Source organism: Vitis riparia, chromosome 1 (assembly GCF_004353265.1).
Source record: "Vitis riparia cultivar Riparia Gloire de Montpellier isolate 1030 chromosome 1, EGFV_Vit.rip_1.0, whole genome shotgun sequence".
In the NCBI taxonomy this organism is placed as follows: domain Eukaryota; kingdom Viridiplantae; phylum Streptophyta; class Magnoliopsida; order Vitales; family Vitaceae; genus Vitis; species Vitis riparia.
Window position 1 is genome coordinate 23,183,937 of NC_048431.1, and position 24,224 is coordinate 23,208,160.

At 32.7% G+C, this 24,224-nt stretch overlaps 3 protein-coding genes across 4 annotated transcripts; all 3 read right to left on the reverse strand.

The window, feature by feature from the left end:
- Positions 1–5,896: 5,896 nt before the first annotated feature.
- Positions 5,897–7,878, reverse strand: LOC117923976 (leucine-rich repeat protein 1-like). The gene is made up of 7 exons (XM_034842510.1): positions 7,758–7,878; positions 7,254–7,386; positions 7,075–7,146; positions 6,838–6,981; positions 6,664–6,744; positions 6,519–6,571; positions 5,897–6,162 (listed from the first exon to the last, which is right to left on the reverse strand). The coding sequence occupies exons 1-7, from the start codon at positions 7,828–7,830 to the stop codon at positions 6,122–6,124; spliced, it is 597 nt and encodes a 198-aa protein (XP_034698401.1). The 5' UTR covers positions 7,831–7,878; the 3' UTR covers positions 5,897–6,121.
- A 4,530-nt stretch (positions 7,879–12,408) lies between these two features.
- On the reverse strand, positions 12,409–16,584 carry LOC117925257 (zinc finger protein CONSTANS-LIKE 14-like). 2 transcript variants are annotated; one of them, XM_034844228.1, is made up of 5 exons: positions 16,499–16,584; positions 15,265–16,398; positions 14,025–14,228; positions 12,737–13,002; positions 12,409–12,626 (listed from the first exon to the last, which is right to left on the reverse strand). In XM_034844228.1, exons 2-5 carry the CDS (start codon positions 16,111–16,113, stop codon positions 12,524–12,526), a joined length of 1,422 nt encoding a protein of 473 aa, XP_034700119.1. In that variant the 5' UTR covers positions 16,114–16,398; positions 16,499–16,584; the 3' UTR covers positions 12,409–12,523. The 2 variants fall into 2 exon arrangements, with proteins under 2 accessions (XP_034700119.1, XP_034700110.1); XM_034844219.1 differs by lacking the exon at positions 16,499–16,584 and having other exon boundaries at positions 15,265–16,492.
- A 4,810-nt stretch (positions 16,585–21,394) lies between these two features.
- On the reverse strand, positions 21,395–23,626 carry LOC117916364. The gene has a single exon (XM_034832327.1). The coding sequence runs from the start codon at positions 23,469–23,471 to the stop codon at positions 21,717–21,719; it is 1,755 nt and encodes a 584-aa protein (XP_034688218.1). The 5' UTR covers positions 23,472–23,626; the 3' UTR covers positions 21,395–21,716.
- Between the last annotated feature and the right edge of the window lie 598 nt (positions 23,627–24,224).

The following is a 24,224-nucleotide window of genomic DNA, read 5'->3' on the forward strand; positions in this document are numbered from 1 at the left end:
TTTCTTTTAATATAAAGTCCATTCATGGTAACCATATAAATCTCATATATTTATTGGAAAAATAAATAAAAATAAGTCGGTCCTTTGGGTTTATTTTTCTTTGATCTAGGGTTAAATTTTGATACCCATAATAAGAGGTTTTATGTGATATCTCGATCTCATATTTTGTAATATAATCAAGCCACGTTTCTTTATATATTGAGCAATTTTTTAAAATTCTGATTACTTTATATCATATATATTGTTATTTTATATTTTAATTTCGTTAATTTCTATTGGGACGTATTTTATTTATATTGGGAGCTAGTCTTTTCATACCTTCATTCAATAATATAAATCTCATCATATATTTAAACCGTTTGGATTAAGAATTAGATATAATATTAAATTAATAGGATAGATTTTCCCTTCAATTGACCTAGCAAAATAAAATTCATATAAGTTTAAATTATAATCAACATGTTTCATGCATTGTCCCTTCGTTTATCTTTGCCTTGAAGGGTAGAGGTGGGTAAATGTAATAAAGTCCAATTTTTCTTTTCAAATTTCTTTTACATTTAAAATAAATTATTAAAAAAATAGATAATTATTGGATGTTTATTACCTCAAGGGATACCTTTTAATAAGCACTTCCATCTAAATATCTTTCTATGTCTTTGTCATCGTGTCTCAAAAAACATAATATTCTTGCCTTTAAGTTGTCCTCTACAATTCATTATATATATATTATTTTAAAAAGTTGATTTGAGGAATTGGTTAAATCTGATTAAAATCCAATTAACAAGTTTGTATGATACAATTTACTCTTTATTATTTAATAATTTAAATTGATTTTAAGTTATATTATTTTTAAGTTGTTGACTAAAAACTTATTATAAAATTTTTTATTTTAAATATTTAAGTTGTTTGATAAAATTAACTTAAATTTTATTTAAATTATCAAATTGGCGTATTTAATCTTACTTATTTTAACACAAATTTATATTTTGTATTAATTTTAATTAATAAATTTATTTATTAAACATATTTAAAGTATTGTAAAAGTATAAGATAATTATAAACATATTTATTATAAAAGATAAGTTGTGAATACAAAATCATAATTGTATATTTTTATTAAATATAGATAAATAAGGTAAAAAAATTATTTAAGATTAAGAATAAATTAATCATTTTAATTTAATAATTAAAATTATTTTTTATTTTAAGTTATGATATTAAATTTTTTATTAAATATATTTAATTTATTTAATGACTTAAATTAAATTATTAAGTCATGCTAAATCATTAACCCCTATTAACTTAAAAGATATCTTTAAAAACATGAAATACACTATAAGAATAAAGAATTATTCCAATCATTTTTAGCGTGAATGGAAAGGGAGAACCTTGCCTAAAATAAATCAAATAGAAAAACCAACTCCAACAATGTTACAAAATTATGTGATTGACCAAGAGATAAGTTCCCTTACTCTTGTAAACAAGGAAAATTCTTTCACTGTTTTCTGCTCACCATCCTCCAAATCTTAAGGTGTCATTTGAAAATTCTTCTTGAAAATAATTTTTTAAAACTTTTGATAGAAAATAATTTTTTTTTTTAAATCTGTTTGAAAACTGATGAATAATAAGATTTCCAATTAACTTCTGAAATGTCTAAGATTTAGATTGATAGTTTCACTAGTTAAATTTCTCGCCTCAAGTTATGAATTAAACTACAAATACGAGAACCATTTGCTTTTCGAAGAAAACTAGGAATAATTTTAAGAGATGACCTTTTATTTTTTTAGAAGAATTACATTCTTACTCTTTTGTTTCCTAGAGAGAGAAGAAAACATATTTTTTCTCTTTGTGATTTTTAAGGAGAGAGAAGTCAAAATATTTTTTTCTGATTTTTTTAAGGAGAGAATTCTCACCGAAAGAGTTTTTACTCAGAGAGAGAGAGAGAATTAAAAAAAAAAACTTTTTATTTATTTATTCTTAATAGTGACAATTTTTACCCAGAAACTACTCCTCCATTTTCTTGTTTATTTGAGTCAAGTCGGGTCAACCCATTTGGAGACCCAAACCCAACTTTAACAAAAACATATTACTTTTAAAAAAATAAATAAATTTGAAGTGTTTTCAATTTTTAAAAATTATTTGCTATGACTATTCTTAAATCCCTTTTGTACATAAAAAAAACATTCAATCAAACCCTGATGTTCTGTCAAAGAAACTTTGGTTCACTTTCTTTGTTCCCACATGCTTTGGACTGATCCCTTCCTTTATGAACCAGTGGTGGCTCAACCAATGAACCCCGTCTCCATATTCTTGTGGTGGGGCACCCTTTGAGGATTTGGTTCAGCTGGCAGGAGATAAAGAAGACCCAACAAGTCCAGCTGCAGTAGGGCCATAGCACCCAGGAGTCAATCAGCCACCAAAACCCTCATTCATTACACATTGTTGCCCATGTGAGTGATCTCTTCTTTTAATGTTTGGTCTTTCTCCCTATCTCTCTCTGTTTATTTTGATTTTTGATTTTTGGGTTGCCCGTTTGATCAAATTTGAAAAATACTTTGATTTTGATAGATGGGTAGATGTTATGATTACTTTCTTAAAAGAAGTGACTTGACTAACCCATAACCCACTATGCACCTGTCTTCATTCTTTTTCTCCTCCCTGCTGTCAATTAATGGTTCAAGACAAAGGTTCCATAGTGATTGAAAAAAGGGGGATGGGTTCACCCCTGCAAAAAGCTTTTTTTCTTTTCCTTTTTCTTTCTTTTTCTTTCTTCTTCTTCTAATTCTTCAAAGAGAAAAAGGGCCCTTTTTTATACGGACAATTGAGTGTATAATCACTTCTTCAACTTGGATAAAACCCCTGCGAAAAGGAATGGATATGAGATGGATTTGTGTTGTGGGTTTAGGTTTTGACCATTGACCTCTCAATTCCTAATGATGTTATTGGACCCATGTTCATTTGTGTACATAAAAGGGGGTGAAGACAGTTGAGAGTTGGTTTTGGACTTTTGGGCATGTGAAGGGGAGTTTTTAAGATTCTAAGTAATCTTAGGAAAAGTGAACTCCAAATTAGAATGATGACATTGGTAAAAAAGATATTAATATTTTATTGCTTCCTTTTTATTTCTCCAAGAATATTGGACATCTCTATCCAAAAATGGGCAATTGTGAAATGAGAAAAATCTTTGAAAGAAATCTATATTCCACACTACTATGTTAAGCAAATTAAGGATATTTATTAGAACCCTTTTTGTTATATAAAACTTTAATTTTTGTGCAACGATTCCTAATGAAAAATTAGAAAAAAATGAAAAAAAATAAAAATACACAGGTTTAATGTGGTTTGATAGATTGTCCATGTCTACGAAATAGGGAAGAAGACTTTCATTATATGTCAAATTATAATTTATGTTAATTCTTAAATAATGAAATTTCAAAAATACCCTTAAACTGTACCATAGGAGGCATTTCCCCCAAACCCTCTCAACCTATCATTCGCCCTTAACAATAAAAATACAAGTTTGAATGATAAATATCGTCGTCCGCTTCACTCCACTTTGATATTTGTCCATTTTTCTCCATTTATGTCTTTCCATCAATATGAGTCACATACTACAACAATTTTAGAGTGCATTGATAAGAAGAGGGTATGAAAATTTGAATTCAATTTCCATACATTTGTGTATAGGTTTATACTTTTATATATTGATAAGACTATTGACTACTTTTTAAAGCTTGATATGTGACTCATGAAGTATAATAATGACCCACTTTTGTTTTTTTAAGTATTATCTACCCTAAGCTTAAAATTCAAGATTAATATAATCTAAATACATTAATATAATCAAGATGAGTTCACGGCATATAAGACATCTGAAGCATCTCTATGTAGCATAGGCTTTTGGTATTAGATTATTTTGAAAATTATGTGAATGTTGAATATATAACAAATAATTCCTAACGGAAATGAGTCATTGTTAATAATATTAAAGTCTATATCCAATCAAATGTTGGATTCTATTTATCATTATATCATTATAAATAATAATAATAAGTCAAAGAATATGAGGCAAAAGTGAGGTTCCCGTGTGTTGTTATTCCCTTTGGAATTAAGGGTTGATTGATATGAATGGAAAAGTGAAGTGGGGTGTGGGTTGATGTTCACCATCACAATTGGGTATATACAAAGGAAGAGGTTAAAAAAAAGGTCAAAAAGAATCCTTTGAGTTTGAATAATATTGACTGACCTACATGTTCATGATAAAGGCAACATCTTCCCGCTGCTTTCCACCTGCAAATTTTCAAATCCAATTCCCCCATTTAGTTTTCATCTAAAGTCGCTTTGCTTCCACTATGTGGGTCTTCTGGGTCTTCTGAGTTGCGTGACTCAATCACATTTCAAGCACTACTTTTGAACTCAACCATGGCTAAGGTCATGTTTGGAAAACGTTTAACTTTTAGGTTTAATAGTAATCCAAGAAGTAGAAGTAATTATTATCAATTTGATTTTATATTCGAGTAAAAGCCCAAGTCTTTTGTTTCTCCAAAACATAGATTAATTAAGTTGAGAAATATGTCACATGATGATTAAGAATATGTTTAGTAATGATTTTGAGAAGTATTTTTAATAATTTTAATGCATAAAAAATAAATATTTTCAAGTATTAAAAAGATTAAAAACATTTCTTAAAATTACTGTCAAATATAGTATAAGGATTACATTCAAATACTTTTAAAAATTATATTTAGCCTTCAAATGTGGGGGTCCTTTTTTAAAAAAAATAAAAAAAAAGTTTAAAAGGCTCTTTCAATAGGATTTCAATAAGAATGGAGATCATATATGTTTTAGAAGAAGTAAATGGATCAAGGTGGTGTGTTTTTGTTTTTTTTTTTAATAGAAAAAGTTAAAATAATCTACTTTTTTGTTCAATTAAAAGTAACCTATCGATATAAATTAATATAATTAAAGTGAATTTGTTTTTAACAAGTTCAATTTAATTATGTTTGTCAATATCAATAAATTACTTTTAATTGTTAAAAGTAATAAAAAAAACTTAAAAAACAAACATCACCTCAATTTAAAAAGTAATTCAATAAACTAGATAATATTAAAAACTTAATACTTGTTGCCTTAAGATGATGTAATTTAGATTATCTTTAATATATATATTATTATTTAATTTTTACTTAAATATAAGACTATTTGATAAATTAACTTAACTTTTTTAAAAAACAATTAGCTTTTGACATTTTTACCCTTATTAATATTAAGCAACAAACTTATGAAAAATACATAGATAAGTAATAGAGTTGTTTATTTCGTAAACAATTATATATATATATATATATCTCTTTAATATATATATTATTATTTAATTTTTACTTAAATATAAGACTATTTGATAAATTAACTTAACTTTTTTAAAAAACAATTAGCTTTTGACATTTTTACCCTTATTAATATTAAGCAACAAACTTATGAAAAATACATAGATAAGTAATAGAGTTGTTTATTTCGTAAACAATTATATATATATATATATATTTAAGTGATCAGAAATCTCAAACTTTCCTTTTCTTTTTGGATTTTACAGTGAGAAATAAGTTTATAATTGTAATAGAGTCCTTAAAAATGTTAAAATATTCTTTAAAGAAGATGAAACTAATTTAAATTTAAGGCAAAAAAGTGATTTTTTTTCGCTTATCACTTTAAATTAATTTTGATTTTAAGCGGTACTATCAAGTTATTTTATGAAACATATTTAATATATATAGCAATTTAAATTTAAATATTAAGTCATTTTAAAATCATTAAACTAATAAAACAAACAAATCTCTTTTGGAGGGTAATATAGTCATATTTTCATTGGATTACTTATTAATGTGATCAACATTAATTGAGCTACTAAGATTTGCTACCCATAATTATAAAGTATAAAGCAAGTGTTTGAATACAATGAATTACATATCATAAAGCATAAGTAGTGGGCTTTGAAGATGGGCCACAAGCCTACAACCAACTCTTATTATTATCCACAACCCTTATTTATGAACAACAATCTCATTATTTTTCAACCATAGAAGTATGTAGCATAGGTATGAGTCTTCATCTTCTATCTCCTTCAAGCCTTTGGATCTTGGATAACTGTTGTAATGGCAAACCCTTCATACAAAAAAAAAAAACAAACACATAGGTAAGAGGAAGAATTGTATGGGCTTTGGTTAGGCGCATTATTGCTAACCCATGTCAAAGTTCATGGGTTAGAGCATAGTTAACAATCTCTTTTTGGTACTCCAACATAAAATTAATAGGTTTGGGTTGAAATTAATCGTGTTTATATCATAGTCTTACCAACCCACTTAACCCATTTATTTAATCGTTCTATTCAAATTAAGAGTTTCAACTCTGATATGATTCTTTTAATTCATCTAAGTATTATGTCGATACAATTTGTAAATCAATTCATATATGATTTAACTTATCACAAACTTTTCCTTCGATGACATAATCATTATTACCTGTTGAATTAGTTGCTCGAACGGTCCCATTTAAGTCGTTATCCGATAGGTCCCTATTAAGATAAACAAACATGTAGCATGATTAAATTTGGATCCAAAACAATTCATGACTTTAGTTTATTCCATGATAATAGAATCAACTCACAGTGTCCACAAGTTGCCGGAGCCAATTAGCTGAAAGATCTCTTTTGGTACAGTCCCTGTTAGATTATTATGATTCAATCTCCTGCGATCAAATCAATAATCACATATTAAGTAACATGTAATTAGATAATTAAGCTAAACCCTCCTCTCAAAATTATTCAAAGAATAGACTTACATAAACCTCAAGGATGTGAGGTTGCCAAGAGACTCGGGAATGAACCCTGAAAGATGATTATATTTTAGGTCTAAGCTGACCAGCTTTAATAATTTCCCTATCTCACTTGGAATGGAACCGTTGATCTTGTTTTCAAACACCTCGCTGCAGATTAGAGTGAAGTTAGGTGATAATATAGAGTTTAGTTAATTCAGTACCAATAAACCAAAAAAAAAAAAAGGGGGATTGTAGCCTTACAAGTATTGAAGAAAGGTCAAGTTTCCAATGTCAGGGATAAGAGGTCCTGAGAGTCCTGCATTGCCAAGGTCCCTGTGGGATGATTGAAATGGTAATGAAATTAGGGTTTTGCGATTAGTCCATGGCAGATGCAGATGAAATTAGGTTTGAAATGATAAATAAGGGTTGAAGTCACTTACACCCTTGTGACATTGTTGTTGGAGTTGCAAGTGACATGAGACCAAGTACATGGATTTGCTAATGATGAATCCCAACTCTTGAGGACGTTGTTAGGGTCCTCGAGTTTGATCTTCCATGCATAAAGGGCATCGCCTGATCCAAAAATATTTTACGTAACAAGCCAATAATAATCAAGAAAATAAATGAAATGTAAACTCATGATCTTTTAAAAAATTGAGACTTTAATACCATGTTAAATTACAAATTAACACCACAAAAAATCAAACAAAAGTAAATATATCACACATCAATTGATCTATTAGAAAAAAGAGAAAATAAAATTCAAATTTATGACCTAATACCATATTAAACTATCAATTGGTGAACTCGAAACGGGTAACTTCCTAAAAGACCAAGACAAAAAACAAGATCCTATTATCATGTTCAACTACCAATTGATCCAAAAGCATAACGTTATTTGAATCCTCGAGGTGAAGGAAGAAGGATTAAAGCTACTTCCATACCTTCATAGCTGCAATCCACAGTCACAAAAGCTAAGACAGCAAGAAAAAGGAAGAGCAGAGATGGAGACCCCATTGAGCAGCAGTTCTAGAAACCTCAAATCCAGAGAGAGAAGAAATCTTAATTTGCTCTTCTACATAATGTCATAAACACCATACATATATATATGAAAATTTTGCATTGCAGGTAAGTCATGGCCATACAACCATATACTGGACTACAGAATTTAAATAATAGCCATCTAGTAGAGGTGGGTTCTGAAGATTTGTCAAAGCCCATTGTTTGGTATGGATAAATTCTGTCAAAAAAACAATAAAAATAAATATAAATAAATTATTAAAATAGAATAATTGTTTGTTGGAAGTCCAAGATGTTGATAAAGTAATTGAACTGGGAACGTCATATTTCTAGAAGATGTGTAAGTCATGTAATTAAATGGTTGAATGGGGATGTGTTTATATATGTACATATTCATATTGATATTGGAAAGTCTCGGAATTCATTTTCATAACCCATCGATTCCCGTCTGGTATTGAAGCTTCCTCCACATTCAATTCACTGACCAATTCAATTTTGTCTAGTAGTATTCAAAAGTCTACTCGATTCAAGAATTTTATTGAAACCCCCAACGTTGTAAACTACACCATTTTTTACTTAGTTTTGTTTTTTCCTGGTTTTTTCTAAGAAGAAACCTAACCAGGCATTGCCTATGTAGGTTTTTATACATACTAATATCAATTAAATACCAATTATTCAACGTGCCAAACATGACCTTGGGTCTCATGGACCAAGGATTAGCATTCATGCCCTTAGGAAAGTGAAGTCTACATTGAGGGTTTTCACATACATTTGGTGTAGGGATTTATTGCATGAATTGACTTGCAGCTAGAAAGAATAATTGAATATAAATCAAGTAATAACTATTCTAACTCCTTTTAATTTTGAAGTGGGCCAAGTGGGGATGGCCTGGAAGATTGCATGAATAGACCTCCAACTACAAAGAACTGAGTATGAATCAAGTAATACCTGTTCAACTTCTTTCAATTCTGAAGTGGGGGTGGCATGGAATCTTGGAAAGAATCCATAGAAAGCAAAGAGAAAAGAGTACAACTTGTAAGTATTGAAAACAGTTTGTGTCTTTTAACCCGAAAATACTAATAATTTTTTTGACACCAAACAATTTTGGGAGAACTTGCTTTGAAAACATGGTGTAATCTATTAACATATTTTAATTAGAATTAAATACACTTTATCTTCCCATATTTAAAACCCAATATTTTACCCCTCAAAATTCTTAAAGACTAATAATTTTCCTATATTACTAATTTTTCATTAAAAAAAATGATCTTTTTCAAATTCTAGTCTGAATACTTGGGTTTTACATTTCAACCTTATTTCTTCGCTCAACAAATCATTCATCGACTTTTAACAAGTTTAAGAGACAAAGTGTTAATAAATTTGGTAAGTAAAGGATTGAGTTTTGAATATAAAGGAGTAAAATGTAAAACATGTTGAAGGTTGAAAGAATAAACTGCATTTAACTCTTTAAATTGTTTTCAAATATTTTTGCTTGGTTTCTGAGGATCATTTCAAAAAATAATTGTATATATACTAAAAATAATTAAAAATAAGCATGATAGATTAAAGGTTATTTTTAAAAAATATTTGAAAACATAAAATAAAAAAAAAAAAAAACAAACAAACAAAAATAAGTTGAAGATTTTTCAAATTCTTAAACAAACTTTTATTTTAAAAAACATAAGAAAACTATTTTCGAAAACATTCCCAAATAGATCCTAAGTTTTCATTTATATATACTTTCTATTTTTCATTTTTTTTAAATAAAAAATACTATTAACTTCAATATAAAATATACTTTATATATAAAATAATATGAGCTTACCTTATATTTTTTAAAATTACTTCCTCAATTTTTTTTTACATAATTTTTAAACAATTTTTATATTTAATACAAAAGTTATTTTGATTTCCTGTTTTTAGAAACATAAAACAAGAATTATATCCACTCGAACAGTAATGATCTAGTTGGGAACATTTTCCACAACTACTGTTAAAGCACAATTTTGAGAATAGATTTAAAACAAAAAGTTCTATAATGTTTTTGGAATAAAAATTTGTTTAAATTTGTTTTCTATATTTTTATACTTTTTTTTATAAACAAATTTTTATTTATAGTACTTGTTTTTATAAAACAAATTTTTATACTTAAAATATTTATATGTTTTTTGTTCTTGAAAACAAAAAACACCAAAAACTTGTTTGGTTGAGAAAGTTGTTTTTGTTTTTTTTTTGTTTTCCATGTTCTCAAAATGACACTTTTTAAAGAACAAAAAAATATTGTTTTCCATGTTTTTTTACTGTTTAGAACAAAAAAAAAAAACCTAAGAGAACGGATGTTCTCCGTGTTTTTTTCTTCCCGTTCTCACATTTCCTCTTCTTCAACACAGTGGCGACATCTCCAATAGCACGAAACGAAGGTAACAACACCAACACATTTGTGTTTTCCTTTTATTTCCTGTTTGTATTTTCCCGTTTGGATGCTGAGAAAAGTGGAGGACAAAAAAGAAAATAAACAAAAAAAAATCTTGATTTTTCCCATTTATCAGTTTTGATTTTTCTTGAGTTGTTTTATTCAAGAAAAACAAAAAACCTGCTTAAGGACATAAAAGAGAAAGAAAACAAGTTGCTTATTGAGAGGGTTTTGCAGGTGATTTTTTTCTCAGTTTTGAAGAAGATGAGAGACAAGAGAGAGTGATGGTAGTAATATGTAAATTATGTAGTAATATTGGGTAAAGACTTTTCTCAAGATTAGAATAGTCAGAGATATTTTTAAGGGACATGAAGGTCATTTGTATGAATAAAATGGTTGGTAAAATAAAATTCATACATAAAGAGAAAATATATTGATCAAAACATATTGGTTGGTAAAATATATTGGTCAATACAAATATAACACCATCTTTAGCCGTGAGAATCCCTTGGAAAGTGAACATCGTGAGAATCCCTTGGAAAGTGAACATCTTTAAACTTCACCTTACTTATAACTCAAACAATAATGAACAAAATGTCATTATAAACAATTATTGGCCAAAACAAATTTATTAAAATAGCAACTTGGTTGCTTGGACTTCAATCATCCAAATAAAAGTTATATTTAGATTAATTACTAAAAATAAAATTTAGAATAAAATTTTTGTTTATATAAAAACTAAAACTTATTTTGATGGTTTCTTTGCATTCTTTTTTCAACATTTCAAATGGATATATTTGCATTTATTTTCATGTCCTATATATTCTATTTAAAATGAAATAATTTTTTTAATTTAAATGAATTGTGTATATAAAAATTATTTATAAATTTATAATATAAAGTTACTTGAAGAAAACACTTTATTAATTGGAAAAAAAAAACAACTTTAAAACATGATTTTTGTTTTATTTGTTCTAAATTTTTTTTTATTAACTCAATCAAACATTTTTTTTTTTTTTTATGTTTTTGAGAATAAAAACTGTTTTCCAAAATTCAGTTTCCAAACATAAATTTTTTTCTGAAAACACCAAAAACTGTTCTTAAAAATTGTTTTCTAGAACAATTTTTAAAAACAACAACCAAATAGACCCTTATTTTCAATCATTCTTCATATCTATATAATTATTTTTAAAAACAACCCTAAAAAAAAAACAAAAACAACAAAAAAACTAAAAGATACTTTAAAAAAAAACCTAATTTTTTATTTTTAAGAAAATAAAATTATTTTCTATTTTAAAGTATTTTTTAATTGAAAAATATGTTTTTTTTAGAACAAAATATTATTTTAAAAAACAATTACCAAACAAAACCGGGTGTTTTTTTAAGAATGTATTTTAGTTGTTTTTAATTGTTTTCACTTTTTTTTAAGGATTGTTTAAAAAAATAATTGAACAAATATGAAGGATGGTGAAAAATAAACACTACATATAGAAGTTATTTAAAAACATAAGAAACAATTTATGGGAAGAAAAATGGGTTAATGATCTGACATCACAGTGTTTTAATGTCTCCCAATCTATGGGAAGAAAAAGCATGAAACGGAAAATTGATTCTCTGCTTCTAAAATGTAGCATGATATAACCCTCAGAAGTTTTGGGGCAACAAAAGAAAATCTTATCAAAAGGGGTAGTTACTTATATCAGCACTCCTTTACAAAGGACAGAAGATTGTGAAATGGGCTGGAGCAAAACGGAGGAAGGGAGAAAGGGTAGAGAGGAGAGGAAGATGGCTGGGGGCAGAGGGATTGTTCCCCTAACTGCTATGCTTTGTTTTTGCATTTTATTTTTGAATGATTGAGATTAGATATCGAAGTCTGAAGGTTGAAAATATAAACTTGGTACAACCAACACCCTTGATGTTTATTATTGGAAAAAGCTGGTAAGCCAGACCACAAGAATATGATCAAGTTGGAAACTGGCTTGCCAAAACCTTAATTTCAAAAATACGAGCTTTCTTGAGACCCTCTTAAAGTCTCAAGGGCTCCTCATACCCCACCCGCAAACCACACTAGGCCAATGGATTACCGCCAGACTCTGAAACCTTTGGCTCAAAGTGAATGAAAATATTACACAAAACCGCATGTGGTGTGTGTGCGTGCACCATAGTAGAGAGAGAGGTTGTAATTGATGAAAAGAATTTAAGAGTCCTTACATTATATATTTAATGTGACAGAGGGAGAAACATATTAAGCATTTACAGACAATATGGAGCTCATCTTCAACCATCCGGAGCTTCAGTAGCCTTCACAAACCGACCCTTCACTCGCTTCCTAGTATCAGCCCTTGCCTTCCTTGACTCATACCGTATATGCTTATCATATCTATTCATGATTTTACTTTAAATATTCAGAAAGACAACAATTTGTGTTCTTATTAAACAAAAAAGGTTCAAACTTGAGTTAGAAGATATGAAGAAAATGGAAGGACATACCTTCTAGTTTTCTTCTTTTCCTTGTAACGTAGCATGGCATTACCTCTATTCTGTGCCAGCTGCTCCAAATCCGCCTTCGTCGTTGCTGCTGTTCTTCCACTTTCACCTCTCATAAGAATAGATTGTTCTGTTAACTCAATGTCCTTCGATCCACTAAAGCTTTTAGGTTTAGCAAAAGCTGAACCTGATGACGGCCGTGCAATAGGTAAGTTGTTGCTCTCAGAAGTTGCGGCCCCCTGGCTCGCTGTTGGGTTATTTGAGTTATTCTGCATTTTCCAAATAGAACAAGTCAACAATGAGCAAAGCCCTCCGATAAACACATAAAAGAAAGAGCAACAATAACACCTGAACAACAAACAGGGAAGATAGGTGTAGAATACGTAATAAAAAACATAAGTGTCGGGTGCAACGGAATCAAGATGGGATCCAGGAGATCTGCCAGCTCCATGTATTTCAAACAAGTGAAGCTGCTATTGACATATTACAGACCGTTGACATCAATTAAAGATTGTTAACATTTGACATAGAGATGATGTTGGCCATTCAGGAGTTGAAAATTTGTTGAAGAATACCTACATCTTTCACTGACTTCAGAATGGTTAACATTTATGCATTTTGGAGCAGATCATATTTACGAAATCACAAATGCCTTTAGACCTATGCTGTGCTCTTGTTGGTTGTCAACCTAGGATTAGACAAACTAAGTCCATTCGAACCATCGACCCAAACACAAACAACCACCAAAAAACAAAAATACAAAAATCCAAAAGCACCAACACCATTAGAAAACAGAAAACAGAAACACCATTTATCACCAAATTTCCACAAAAAGTACAACACAAGTAGGAGGAAGTAAGTCAATCTTGAACCTATGGCAGGAGGACTGGGAAGCAATATGCTAGTTTAAGACACAATTTAAGACCCTTAAAAGAATAATCCCTTTTAATAACACCACTGCTCGTTCTATTAGGCTTCAATTCATTATTTTTACAGTATCCTTACAAAAGGGAAAAATAAACAAAATTCTATAAAGAAATTTTGTGGACCTGGTTGCATAGCACATCCACCAGAGTGTAGATCACCATGGCATTAGCATTAATTTCCACCACAATGTGTATGGACTTTAGTATGCTCCAAGATAGACAGAACAAATAAAAAGTAAGGACAGAAATTTCCCGTAGAAGAGGATAACTTACTGTTTAAAAACAATTAGGAATACAACTAAAGGTATACAATTGAATTAAATGATATTCAAGTAACAAAGACAACTTAAGTCAGAAGGGCTCACATTAAATGATGTGATATCTTCATGTGTCATGGAGTAATTTATATCATACATTTCCCCCACCACCTTCGTATTTGTGAATGATGTTTCTTTCATAAACTCACTGTAACTCTTGATTACGAATCCTGCATCATTAACACCATATTCGGCTTCTAATAGACCACATTCTTCATGACCCCTTGACCGTCCTAAATGAAAATCCCATATCTGCAATGAAGCACATAAGATGGTTAATGGCAGCATATGTTATAAGTTAAACCAGAATTTTAAAACAAAATAGCAAAACTAACACCTAAATATGAGGTAACATGGAACAAACTGAATTCACTTGACAATATGTAGGAAAATGGCTAATAGAACGTTCAACAACAAACAGCAAGTAATCCATCCCAGATTTAGAATGTTCCTAAAAGAATTAATGAAACAAACTTTGAGGAGAAAAAAACGGGGCGGTGGGTGTTGGGGTGTCATCCCCACCTCTCTCCTGAATCTAATAGCCACTTCAAGAAAAATCAGTCTTAGCACCATAAACTATTTTTTGGTTCAGTGCTCTCCAAGAAGGAACAACGCACCAAGACAGACAAAGACAATCACTTGATTTTGCAATGACCATAACTTGGACCTAACAAGGGTGAACACCTCCTAAGGAACCAGGAAAAAACCCGACAGAGGGACTTCCAATGAGGAAAACCCTAGGGATCTTTTGGAAACATCGTCTTAAACATTAGATCACAGAGAAAATTAAGTTAATATCCATTGCAGGGAGATGATTAAATGCCATGAAAGCATTAACTTTTCACGTATGCTTTAGCATTTAAAAGTTGAATTCTACAGCAGAGTTGCATGAAGTCATCAAGCAATTACCAGAATCAACCAAAACACAACTAAATGAAATCAACAAAGAACCTAGCACCAACCCACCATGGTAGCCCAGTTGCTCAGGCCAACAACGGGAAGTGTGGTCTCAATAAGTGGCAGATGGTCCTGAGTTCGAATCCTGCCAGCATGATAACCTGAATTTACCAGGTGCTGGTTGTTGCAAGGTGATCAGCACCCTAGGTTTGGGTCCCATGGAGAGTCCTAAGGGTCTGGACATGGAATTTCCTGGGTTATCAAAAAAAAAAAAAAAAAAAAACAAAGAACCTGGCACCAGTCCACCCTACTCCAGAACATATTTCTCGTACATTACATCACATTATCAATACGAAGAAGAATGCAGCTGAAAGAGTGTTTGAGACAAAACCTGAGTGCTTTGATCACTGGGATTATTATCCCACAAAATCTCTCCGCCGGTGGTGGCGCGATTTGGTAACATAAGCAAAGATGTGAATGGTGTTTGCTGCTCCAATGCCTGATGATCAACATCCAATACTCCACCATTTTCTATACCAATAGATTCCCCTACATTCCCCTGCCAACCCGTAACCAAATTTTCACCACCTCCGCAGACGCCACCGCCACCATCATCTTCATCATCACCGACTCTGCCACCGCCACCGCCATTGCCAGCCAGTAAATCCCTCCTGAACAACTCCACCAACTGTTTGAATATCACTTGTTTGTGCTTCCCACAGCTCGGGCTCTGCCTCTTCGACACCTCGCCACCTAATGCATCCGGAAAGGCCACCGCATTCCCGTTCGGCACCATTAAGTCTTGAAATGTCAATGTATTGGACTTATACCCCCACGAATCCACCGCCATGGACGGCGGCGGCGGCGGGGCCTTCTTCTCCTCGATATCGAGACCCCAGATGGAGGAGAGCTGCACCGCCGAGGGGCAGCCAGAGAAACCCTCCACCGGCTTCCGATCGTGTGCGGCGGACACAGAGCAGCTCCCGTGGGCGTCCCAATCGCACTCTTGGCATAGCACCATATTGTCCGTATTGCACCGGACTGAAACGGGCTCTGAACTGCAGTTATCGCAGATCTGAGAACGCAGATGCTTGCGAGAGAGGGCGTTCGCTGAGTGAACGTGCTGGTCGCAGAACAAGCAGAGCTTCGCGGAGTCAGCTCTGCAGTACAGAACCGCAATCTGCCCACTGCAGAAATCGCAGGGCACCCTCTCACCATTACTGGGTTTGGGGCTCACCATTTTCTGATATAAATCCTAGAACACACACCCAAATCCGTCACGAAAACCTCTAACAACCCTAGACCGCCAAAACCTTGGAAGAGCTTCAGAAAAACCCCCAGAAAACTCGAAACTGACCTAACCCAAAAACAAATTAAAAGAGAAATGCCCACAAAGAGAATTGGACCAGCTCCTTAAACCCAGAAGAACCCAACAAAATCTGCAAAAATTCAAACCCTAAAACACAACACAATCTGCGACAGCTCAATCCTCACAACAGCTTCAACGAACCCAGAACACCAAAACCTGCAAAAACAAATTAGAACCCAGGAAAGGGTTGGAAAAAAATACCCAGAGCCTAGAAGCGAAGAGGAGATGGATAGAGAAATAGAGAGACAGTTTTCACCTTTTGTAATATATTAAGCCATGGGGTACATGAGGAGTATGGGTCAGCAGTTGCAGAAAAGTGTCTGTCATCTGAGAAAAGGATGATTAATATATTTTATAGATTCTATATTGTACTAGTATATAGATGGAGCCCATTGTGGAAAAAAATATCTTAAAAAAGTTCATATTCCTCTTCTTTTTTCCATTTTTTTTCTCCTTCCCAAATGTTGAGGAGGAAAATTCCTTTGATTTATATACCTAAACTTTAAAGATTGAACAATGAATAAACCAGTAGGAAGAAATTTGATTATTATCAAACAAGGAAATGGAAGTTATAAAAGCATCTGACAATGTTTTAATTGATTTTGTCACTGGAATATATGATGAAATTATGAATAAGAAACCCTTATCAAAATAAATGTCTGGATTTTATCAATGATCTTATCTTTCTAGAACAGAGCAATATATATATATATGAATTAATTATTTAGATCAAATAAGAATTTTCTAGTATAAAATCAATCAGACAACAAAAATGGTTATTTGTACATGTATGTTTTGTTGTTTTTTTTGCTATCAGAGATTCAGAAGTGAGACTTATTGATGAAATGATAGGATAGGAAAGGGCAGCAAGGGGATGAAGGGCACATGGTGAATTTGGGAGGAGAGGGACACCTTTTTCCTGCATTCATTGTGGGCAATAATGAATGCTGAATGCCCTCAAATTTAGAGCCCATGCCTGAAGTCTCACAAACCCCATCAGACTCCTGATTTTTTATTTTATTTTTAATATTTGTAGTACTTTTTGAAAAAATATATATATATTTACAAAAATAATTTAAGATTTATATAGATGAAAAAACTATTCTTAAATCTATAAAAATTCTAAAATTTTAATAAAATAATATCTCTTTAAAAAGATAAGTTTTTATTTCAATTTTTACAATTTAAAAATAATTTTTCAATATATATTTTTGGTTGCAAAAAGCCCAGAAGGCATCAGGCAAGGGCACTCAAACACAAAAGCTGTAATCCATGGCTTCTCTGATTAATTTATGAGAAAGCAAGGCCTTTGATCCAATCATTTACACCCAAAATGTGTAAAAATATTCATGCCCAAGTGTCTCTTTTAGTTTTTCTCGTCTCTTCCTCTTGCCAGCCCATACTAAGATATCAAGATCATAAGTACTATGATCATTGTACTTTAATGTAATCTTAAAGATATAAAAATAAAATCAGTTGATATTAAAAAGTTGGCAATGACTTTTTTTTTTTCTTTGGAATTAAGTCTCGTTTACTCAACTTAAGATATAAAAAAAACCTATTTTCCCTTAAAAATGTGTCACAATTTTGAAAATATATATATATTTCAATAATTTAATTATAATAAACAACTAATCAAGAAATCATGATTCTCAACAACTAAATATCACTTGAAGATATAAAAAAGATTCATATAATATTAAAAGTTGACACTTTATAAAAATGATTTTATATTTTAATTAGGGTTCATTTTCTAGATTTTATACTTTTATTTAACAATTTAAATTTAATTATATGATTTTATAGTATAGTATAATACCAAATCCATGTGACAAAATTTTCCATACCCATTAAAATTCCACCACAAAGGTTAAAGTATGATTAAAAAAAAAAAAAAGATGAAAAATAATATAGAAAAAAAAGGATGAGTGATTGAGTGTGTATAAAGGAGGGGAAATGATTGTGTACAAATCACGTGTAGGAGGGTGTCACATTGAAAGTCGGCAGAGAATCAAAAAATACTATTTGAAATGCGGCCACTTGATGGGCTGTCGTCATCCATGACGTTTTCCCATAAGATTAATAATAAGGATAAGACCTCACTCCTCAGTCCTCGCCATCACCGTCACAACTAACTACCCTTTTTATTTTCTCAATAATTTCCTACGAATCCTTGGAATTTTCTAGAACTTAAATTCATAGAGAGCCAGCGATGAAAATAATTGAGACTGGGACATGAAAAGGAAAAGGTTTTGTAATAATGCATTACAAAAATTACTTTTAGCAACAAATATTTTTGGAATTTTATCAATTTTTTTTTTAAATACTTTTAATAGAATTTTTCTTTATCAAATACGTTGACTCTGCGTACCATGAAAATCCCCATCAACATCAAGGAAAAACTTTTCTCCATGTATATCATGTGTTGGAATTGAAATTCATTATAACATTATAATTTAAGCTTGCAATACCTTTGGATGGACGGAAGGTTATAAAAATTCAGTTTAGAGTCAAAATAATTTATTTATAAAAAATAATTCATAAAATAAAATTTTTATTAAAATAATTTTTAAATTAGTCCGTATGTACTCTCGTTGAAAAATACTAAGTCACAAATAGTATGCAAATTTCACAAGGCTAAATGGAGTGGGTGAAATGTGTTTGCCCCTCCCCTACCTTAAAAAAAGGCTACAACTCTCTAAGTCAACATTATGTTAATGTCGCCCAATGGGTCCGCCCCACACCAATTAAATATCGACGTCGACGTGGCTTCAATTCGAGACCTTTGTTTGGTTGTTAATATTACATTAATGACACCCAATGGGCTTGTCCTGCATGCTACGACTAGTTGAAAATATGAAAGACTAGGGCTTATTTAGAAATAATTTTTTTTTTTACTTTTTAAAATAAAAAACACAAAAAACACGTTTAATAACAAAAAAATTATTTTATCTTTTTTGTTTTTATGAATAGCAAATAAGATGTTTTTAGATAATATTATTTTATTATTTTCAGTACTTTTCTAACGACTATTTTAAAATATAATTATATAAATATATAAAATAATTAAAAATAAAACATTAAATATAAAAATAAAAATTATTTTTTAAAATATTAAAAATAATTTAAGTTTCCAAATAGACATTTATTTTATAAAAATCAAAAAATAATTTTAAAAAACAATTACCAAACAATCTCATGACTTTTCGCTCGTTATAAGGATGAAGTCAATGTCATATAATGGGTTTGCTTAGGGCCTTTGATTCATTGGTAAGAAAGCACTACTCTAATAAAGGCTAAACTTTTTTAATTTCCTTTATTGTTTAATTAGAGGTGACAAAGTTTGATGTCTCAATACGACTTGATCTCAATGCACCTTTTATAGATTTAGATTGAGTATAATCAAGTTTAAATTAAATTTGTGTCATCCAGTGTAACTCGTTTAATAAATAAGTAGTTTTTTTGTAATCTTGCTTAACATTTAATAATTTTATTGATTAATGAGTTATAAGCATTTTTGGTTGTGATATAAATTTTATAAACTTATATCCACTAACAGTATGTAACACAATTATTATTCGCTTCAAGTTTGGGTTGACTGAGGGAGGGAGGGAGAGAGAGGGAGAGAGGTGGTCTTGATGACTTGATCAAAAAGAACAGATTGGAGGGGGGGTGTGGTTGTCCTTTGGAGAAGAGGAAATAGAGTCCGAGAGAGAGGTGGTCTTGATGACTTGATCAAAAAGAACAAATTGGAGGGCGTGTGATTGTCCTTTGGAGAAGAGAAAATAGAGTCCAAAAGGAGGAACCACAAGCAGTAGCGGACACAAATAGGGTGAATTTTTGGAGAAGGGAGGATGCAGAATGTATCATGAATATGTCCTCAGGTAGGGAGGAGAAGACACGAGGCATGAAAATGTGCTGCTTGCTTCTGTTGGTTCTCCGACAACCACCATAAGGTCGGTTTTGGATAATTTCCGACCAATTCTGATGATTGGTGTTGGACCACCGTCCTTTGCTTTTCTTCTCCCTCAAAAAGGCCCTTCGCGATTAGGACATGGCTGCGCCACATGAAAAATGTGTGCGTCGGTGCCTCCTAGGTTCATATCTGATCAAAGACTTTTGATGCTTGTTATCCATTTTTTTGTGGCTGAAAGCCGTCAATGGAATCATGATGACAGTCTAGGGAAAAAACTAAGGAAAAGATTAGGGAGATTTAACAAATGAGTTTAGAATTATAAGGACAAGTAACAACTCACTGATAGTGTCTATTATGGGTCTCATGGACCCTCACAAATAAGTCAAGAACTTTTATTTTATGTGAGATATCACATTCTCCTCCCATGTAGATACAATATTTCCATTGTATCTCACAAGATTACAAGCTACTGAAACAGACAAATACCCCTTATAGGGCTAGATAGATGGTTCTACCAAGGTTGGAGATCACTTTAATACCATTGATAACCACCCATTCTCTCTCATGTAGATATTGTTTGCATTAAACCCAATGAACATTTCAAGCTTTGAAACGCATCTGCATGAATAACATGCGTTTACTATATATATAATGTCAGGAACATTTTCTTCAACCCGATGTAATAACTGCGATCTACACATCATTAATGGGAGACCCACACAGCCATAAAGGCAGGGCTACCTTGTGATAAGCATACAGTGCATGCCATACAGTTTGTGCCTATCATTTTATGTATGCAGTGTTAGGGAAGTTGGGGTTTATTGCTTAGCTAAATCCAGATCAAGTTCAATGTTGTGTGAAGTGTAAACAGCCATGGCAGACACTCCAATCATTACTCATCCTATGTTGGAAGAAGTAGGAGGTCTGGTTAGGCAAGGGGGTGAAGGAGGTTGCCAAGTTGGCTGAGGAGAGGAGGAGACTTGCAAGCTTCCATGAAATTTACCAAAATAGGCTGGTACCAGGCTGGCATCACTCAAATGAATCATGGTTGTTGGCATTAAACTCTTACCCAATCAATAACCTAATCAATTCTCCTTTTGACCCTCCAGACACAATGAATTGGCAAGAAAAAAGCTTGAGTATGGCAAGAGGCATAATGATCTTGTACCTTATTTTCTTAAGGCAAGCCAACTTCTATACAAATCTATGATATCAATGTGTTGTATTGCCACTTTCTGATTTTGTAACATTCAATCTACTAAGCATTTGAAATCAGCATGTGCAGTAGCTATACACCAGAAGCATGAGTTTGAAAAGGAGAAAAAAAAGTAGGTTTATTGGGGTTTTAGGTCAAAAAAAAAAAAGGACCATCAATTTCCAATCTGGTGATTTCAGGAAGCCCAGAATGCATCACTACTCTAGATTTATACTGACAGTCACCATTAGAATAGCAACATTTACTTTTCAACAATAGAGAAGATCATGAGAAAAAGAATGAGAAACTGGTATTGTACATACAGATGATGAGATTAACCCCTGCTGTTAATGATTTCCTTGCTCATTTTGTTCTACCAAATAGACCCCAGATGTTGCTATTCCCATCCAGGCTTTCATAAAGCTTCTTAGCCCCGTCAATTTCCATTTCAATGAGTTTCTGCAAGTAAGCACAAGCCCCTGCAGCTATGATTTGTTTTCGACACTTTTTTGAATTCCCAATTGAAGCCAAAACAGAAATCGCATATTTCTTATCCACATTCTGCAGGGGATCAAGAAGCTGAACTGCACACTCTATCCCTTTCTCTTGCTTGGTGAAAATTCTTCTGTTGCCAGAATAAAGCATGAGAGATGACAATGCCTTTGCAGCCATCTCCTTCTCCTCAACAGCCTTGGCCTCCAACATCATGACCAAATGTGGTATGAATCCAGCTTCTCCCATCTCTTTCCGGGTTCTTGAGCTGAAACCCAGCTCATGCACTGCCCCAGCAGCAGCAATTCTCACTCCCACAGCTCCACAACTCAACACCCCTTTGAGTTTACCAAAGAAATCCTCAGAAACAATGGCCTCTGCAACTGTCCTACATGAGGCCAAGTTCTTCAGCAACCCAACAGCAACTTCAAGACTATAAACCGATGGGGCTGAGTCCCAGAAAGTCTTCAAGCATTCAACCCCACCTTCTCTGGCAACCAAAAGCCTCATGCTCTGGTCCTCTGAAACCAAGTTACACAAACACCCAATTGCATTCTCCTGTGCCACAAAGGTCCCTGAACCTGCAAGCCCTATAAGCACAGGAACAGCATTCTCCTCAATGAAATTTGGGTAAATTTCATTGAACCCAGCAAGATTTCTTAAAACCCCGGCCGCATACGCCTGTGAACAAGGGGTTCCGGCCTCACAAATCTCCAAGAGAGCTCCAATCCCACCTCTACACCCGATTGCTCTGGCGTTCTCTTTGGAAAAGCTGAGAGCTTGCAGAGCAATACAAGCTTTTTCCTTAGCAAACCCACTTCTTGATTCTAAAACCCTAATCAATTGGTTTATCAGCTGAAGCCCTTCTGCAATCAACACATGCTTGCAACTATCCACAACCGAAACCCTAGAAATCGCCGACACTGCTTTCGCCTTCATCTCCGGGCACGCCGAGTCGAGCAACCGAGTCAGAATCGGAACCACGCCCTGGGCCACAACGATCAACACGTTCTTGTCGTCCTCATTCAACAACCTCAACAATGACTCCATCGCCGAGTTCCTCAACTCCGCACTCCCGATTTGCAACCGGGTCATCAAGTTCCTCGCTTCAACTCGGACCCACTCCCTCCTCGAACTCACCGAGCCGGAGCTCTCCTCGAGAGCTCCGGTGCGAGCCAGGAGGTCGAGATCGCTTATGTGCTGATGCAGCTTCGCCGTTACAGCATCGATATCGCTCTGGGTTCTGAGTTTCCCGTCTACTAGATTAGGATTCCGGCACTTCCGGGCAAGGGAGAGTGCGTCGGACAAGGTCTGAGAAACGGCTTCAACCAGCTCCGATGCGAGCTGACTCTCTGAGTTCGGTGACTCAGCGAGCTGGGTGAGTTGAGTCGGGAGACGAGCGAGTTTGGCTCCGATCACAGCCCATTTTCCCTTGAAGGCTTCCACGTGAGGAGTCTCCTCCGTTAGAGCACAGAGAAGCTGCTCCCATTGTTGAAGACGAGGGCATTCCGGTAATTTCATAGCTAGGGTTCCAGAGAGAGAAGAACAAGAGACAGTGAAGTTTTTGGCAACAAAAGAGAGCATGGACCCTATAGCAAAGAGAGGGCGTTTAATCTGGTGCAGCATTCGGCCTATGTGGATTAGTGTGGAACCGTTGGATCGATTGACTGAAAGGGCCAGTGGTTGGATTCTTGGGGATGGAGGGCGGAGATTTGAATGAGAGTATAGGGTTAGGAGCAGAGCTATATTTGCTCTGAGATATGATTGGGCCCCAGTTTTCCCAGGAAAGCGTTTTCCAATGATACTACTTTTGGAAGTTTGGGAAATGGAAATTTTTTTTGGAAATTACATTACTTTTTGGCATCGTGGAAGTTGAATAGGCCAAAAGACCTGGAAAAATTAAAATTAATTGAATGGAAAAGGACTCTAGGGTTTGTCTTCTCTTATTCTAATCCCCAAATTATCCTTTAATTTCTTTCAGATTTTGTTAATTTTTTTATTCACACGACTATTTAATTAAAAATCCTAAATTTTTGCATAGACTCTCTCTCTAATAATGAAGCTGTTACGAAGGGAACATAGTCACTATTGTTTGAAAAAGTCAATAGAAATGAGGATCATGGTACCAAACAAACAATTATGCTGCCAAATTCATAATATTGAATATAATTTATAGTTTTATAACTAAGATACGTTTATTGAATTGATGGTTTTTGATGGGTCTACCTTAAACGACTCTTTAAATAAATGTATCTTTGTTATTCTTTGTTTTCATTTCATCTTAGATAAAGTTCTTGACATGTGGAGAACAATTAATTAAAAAAAAAATAGCATCTTTGATATTAGATATTCAATGCTAATAGCTATTAGCCTATTATA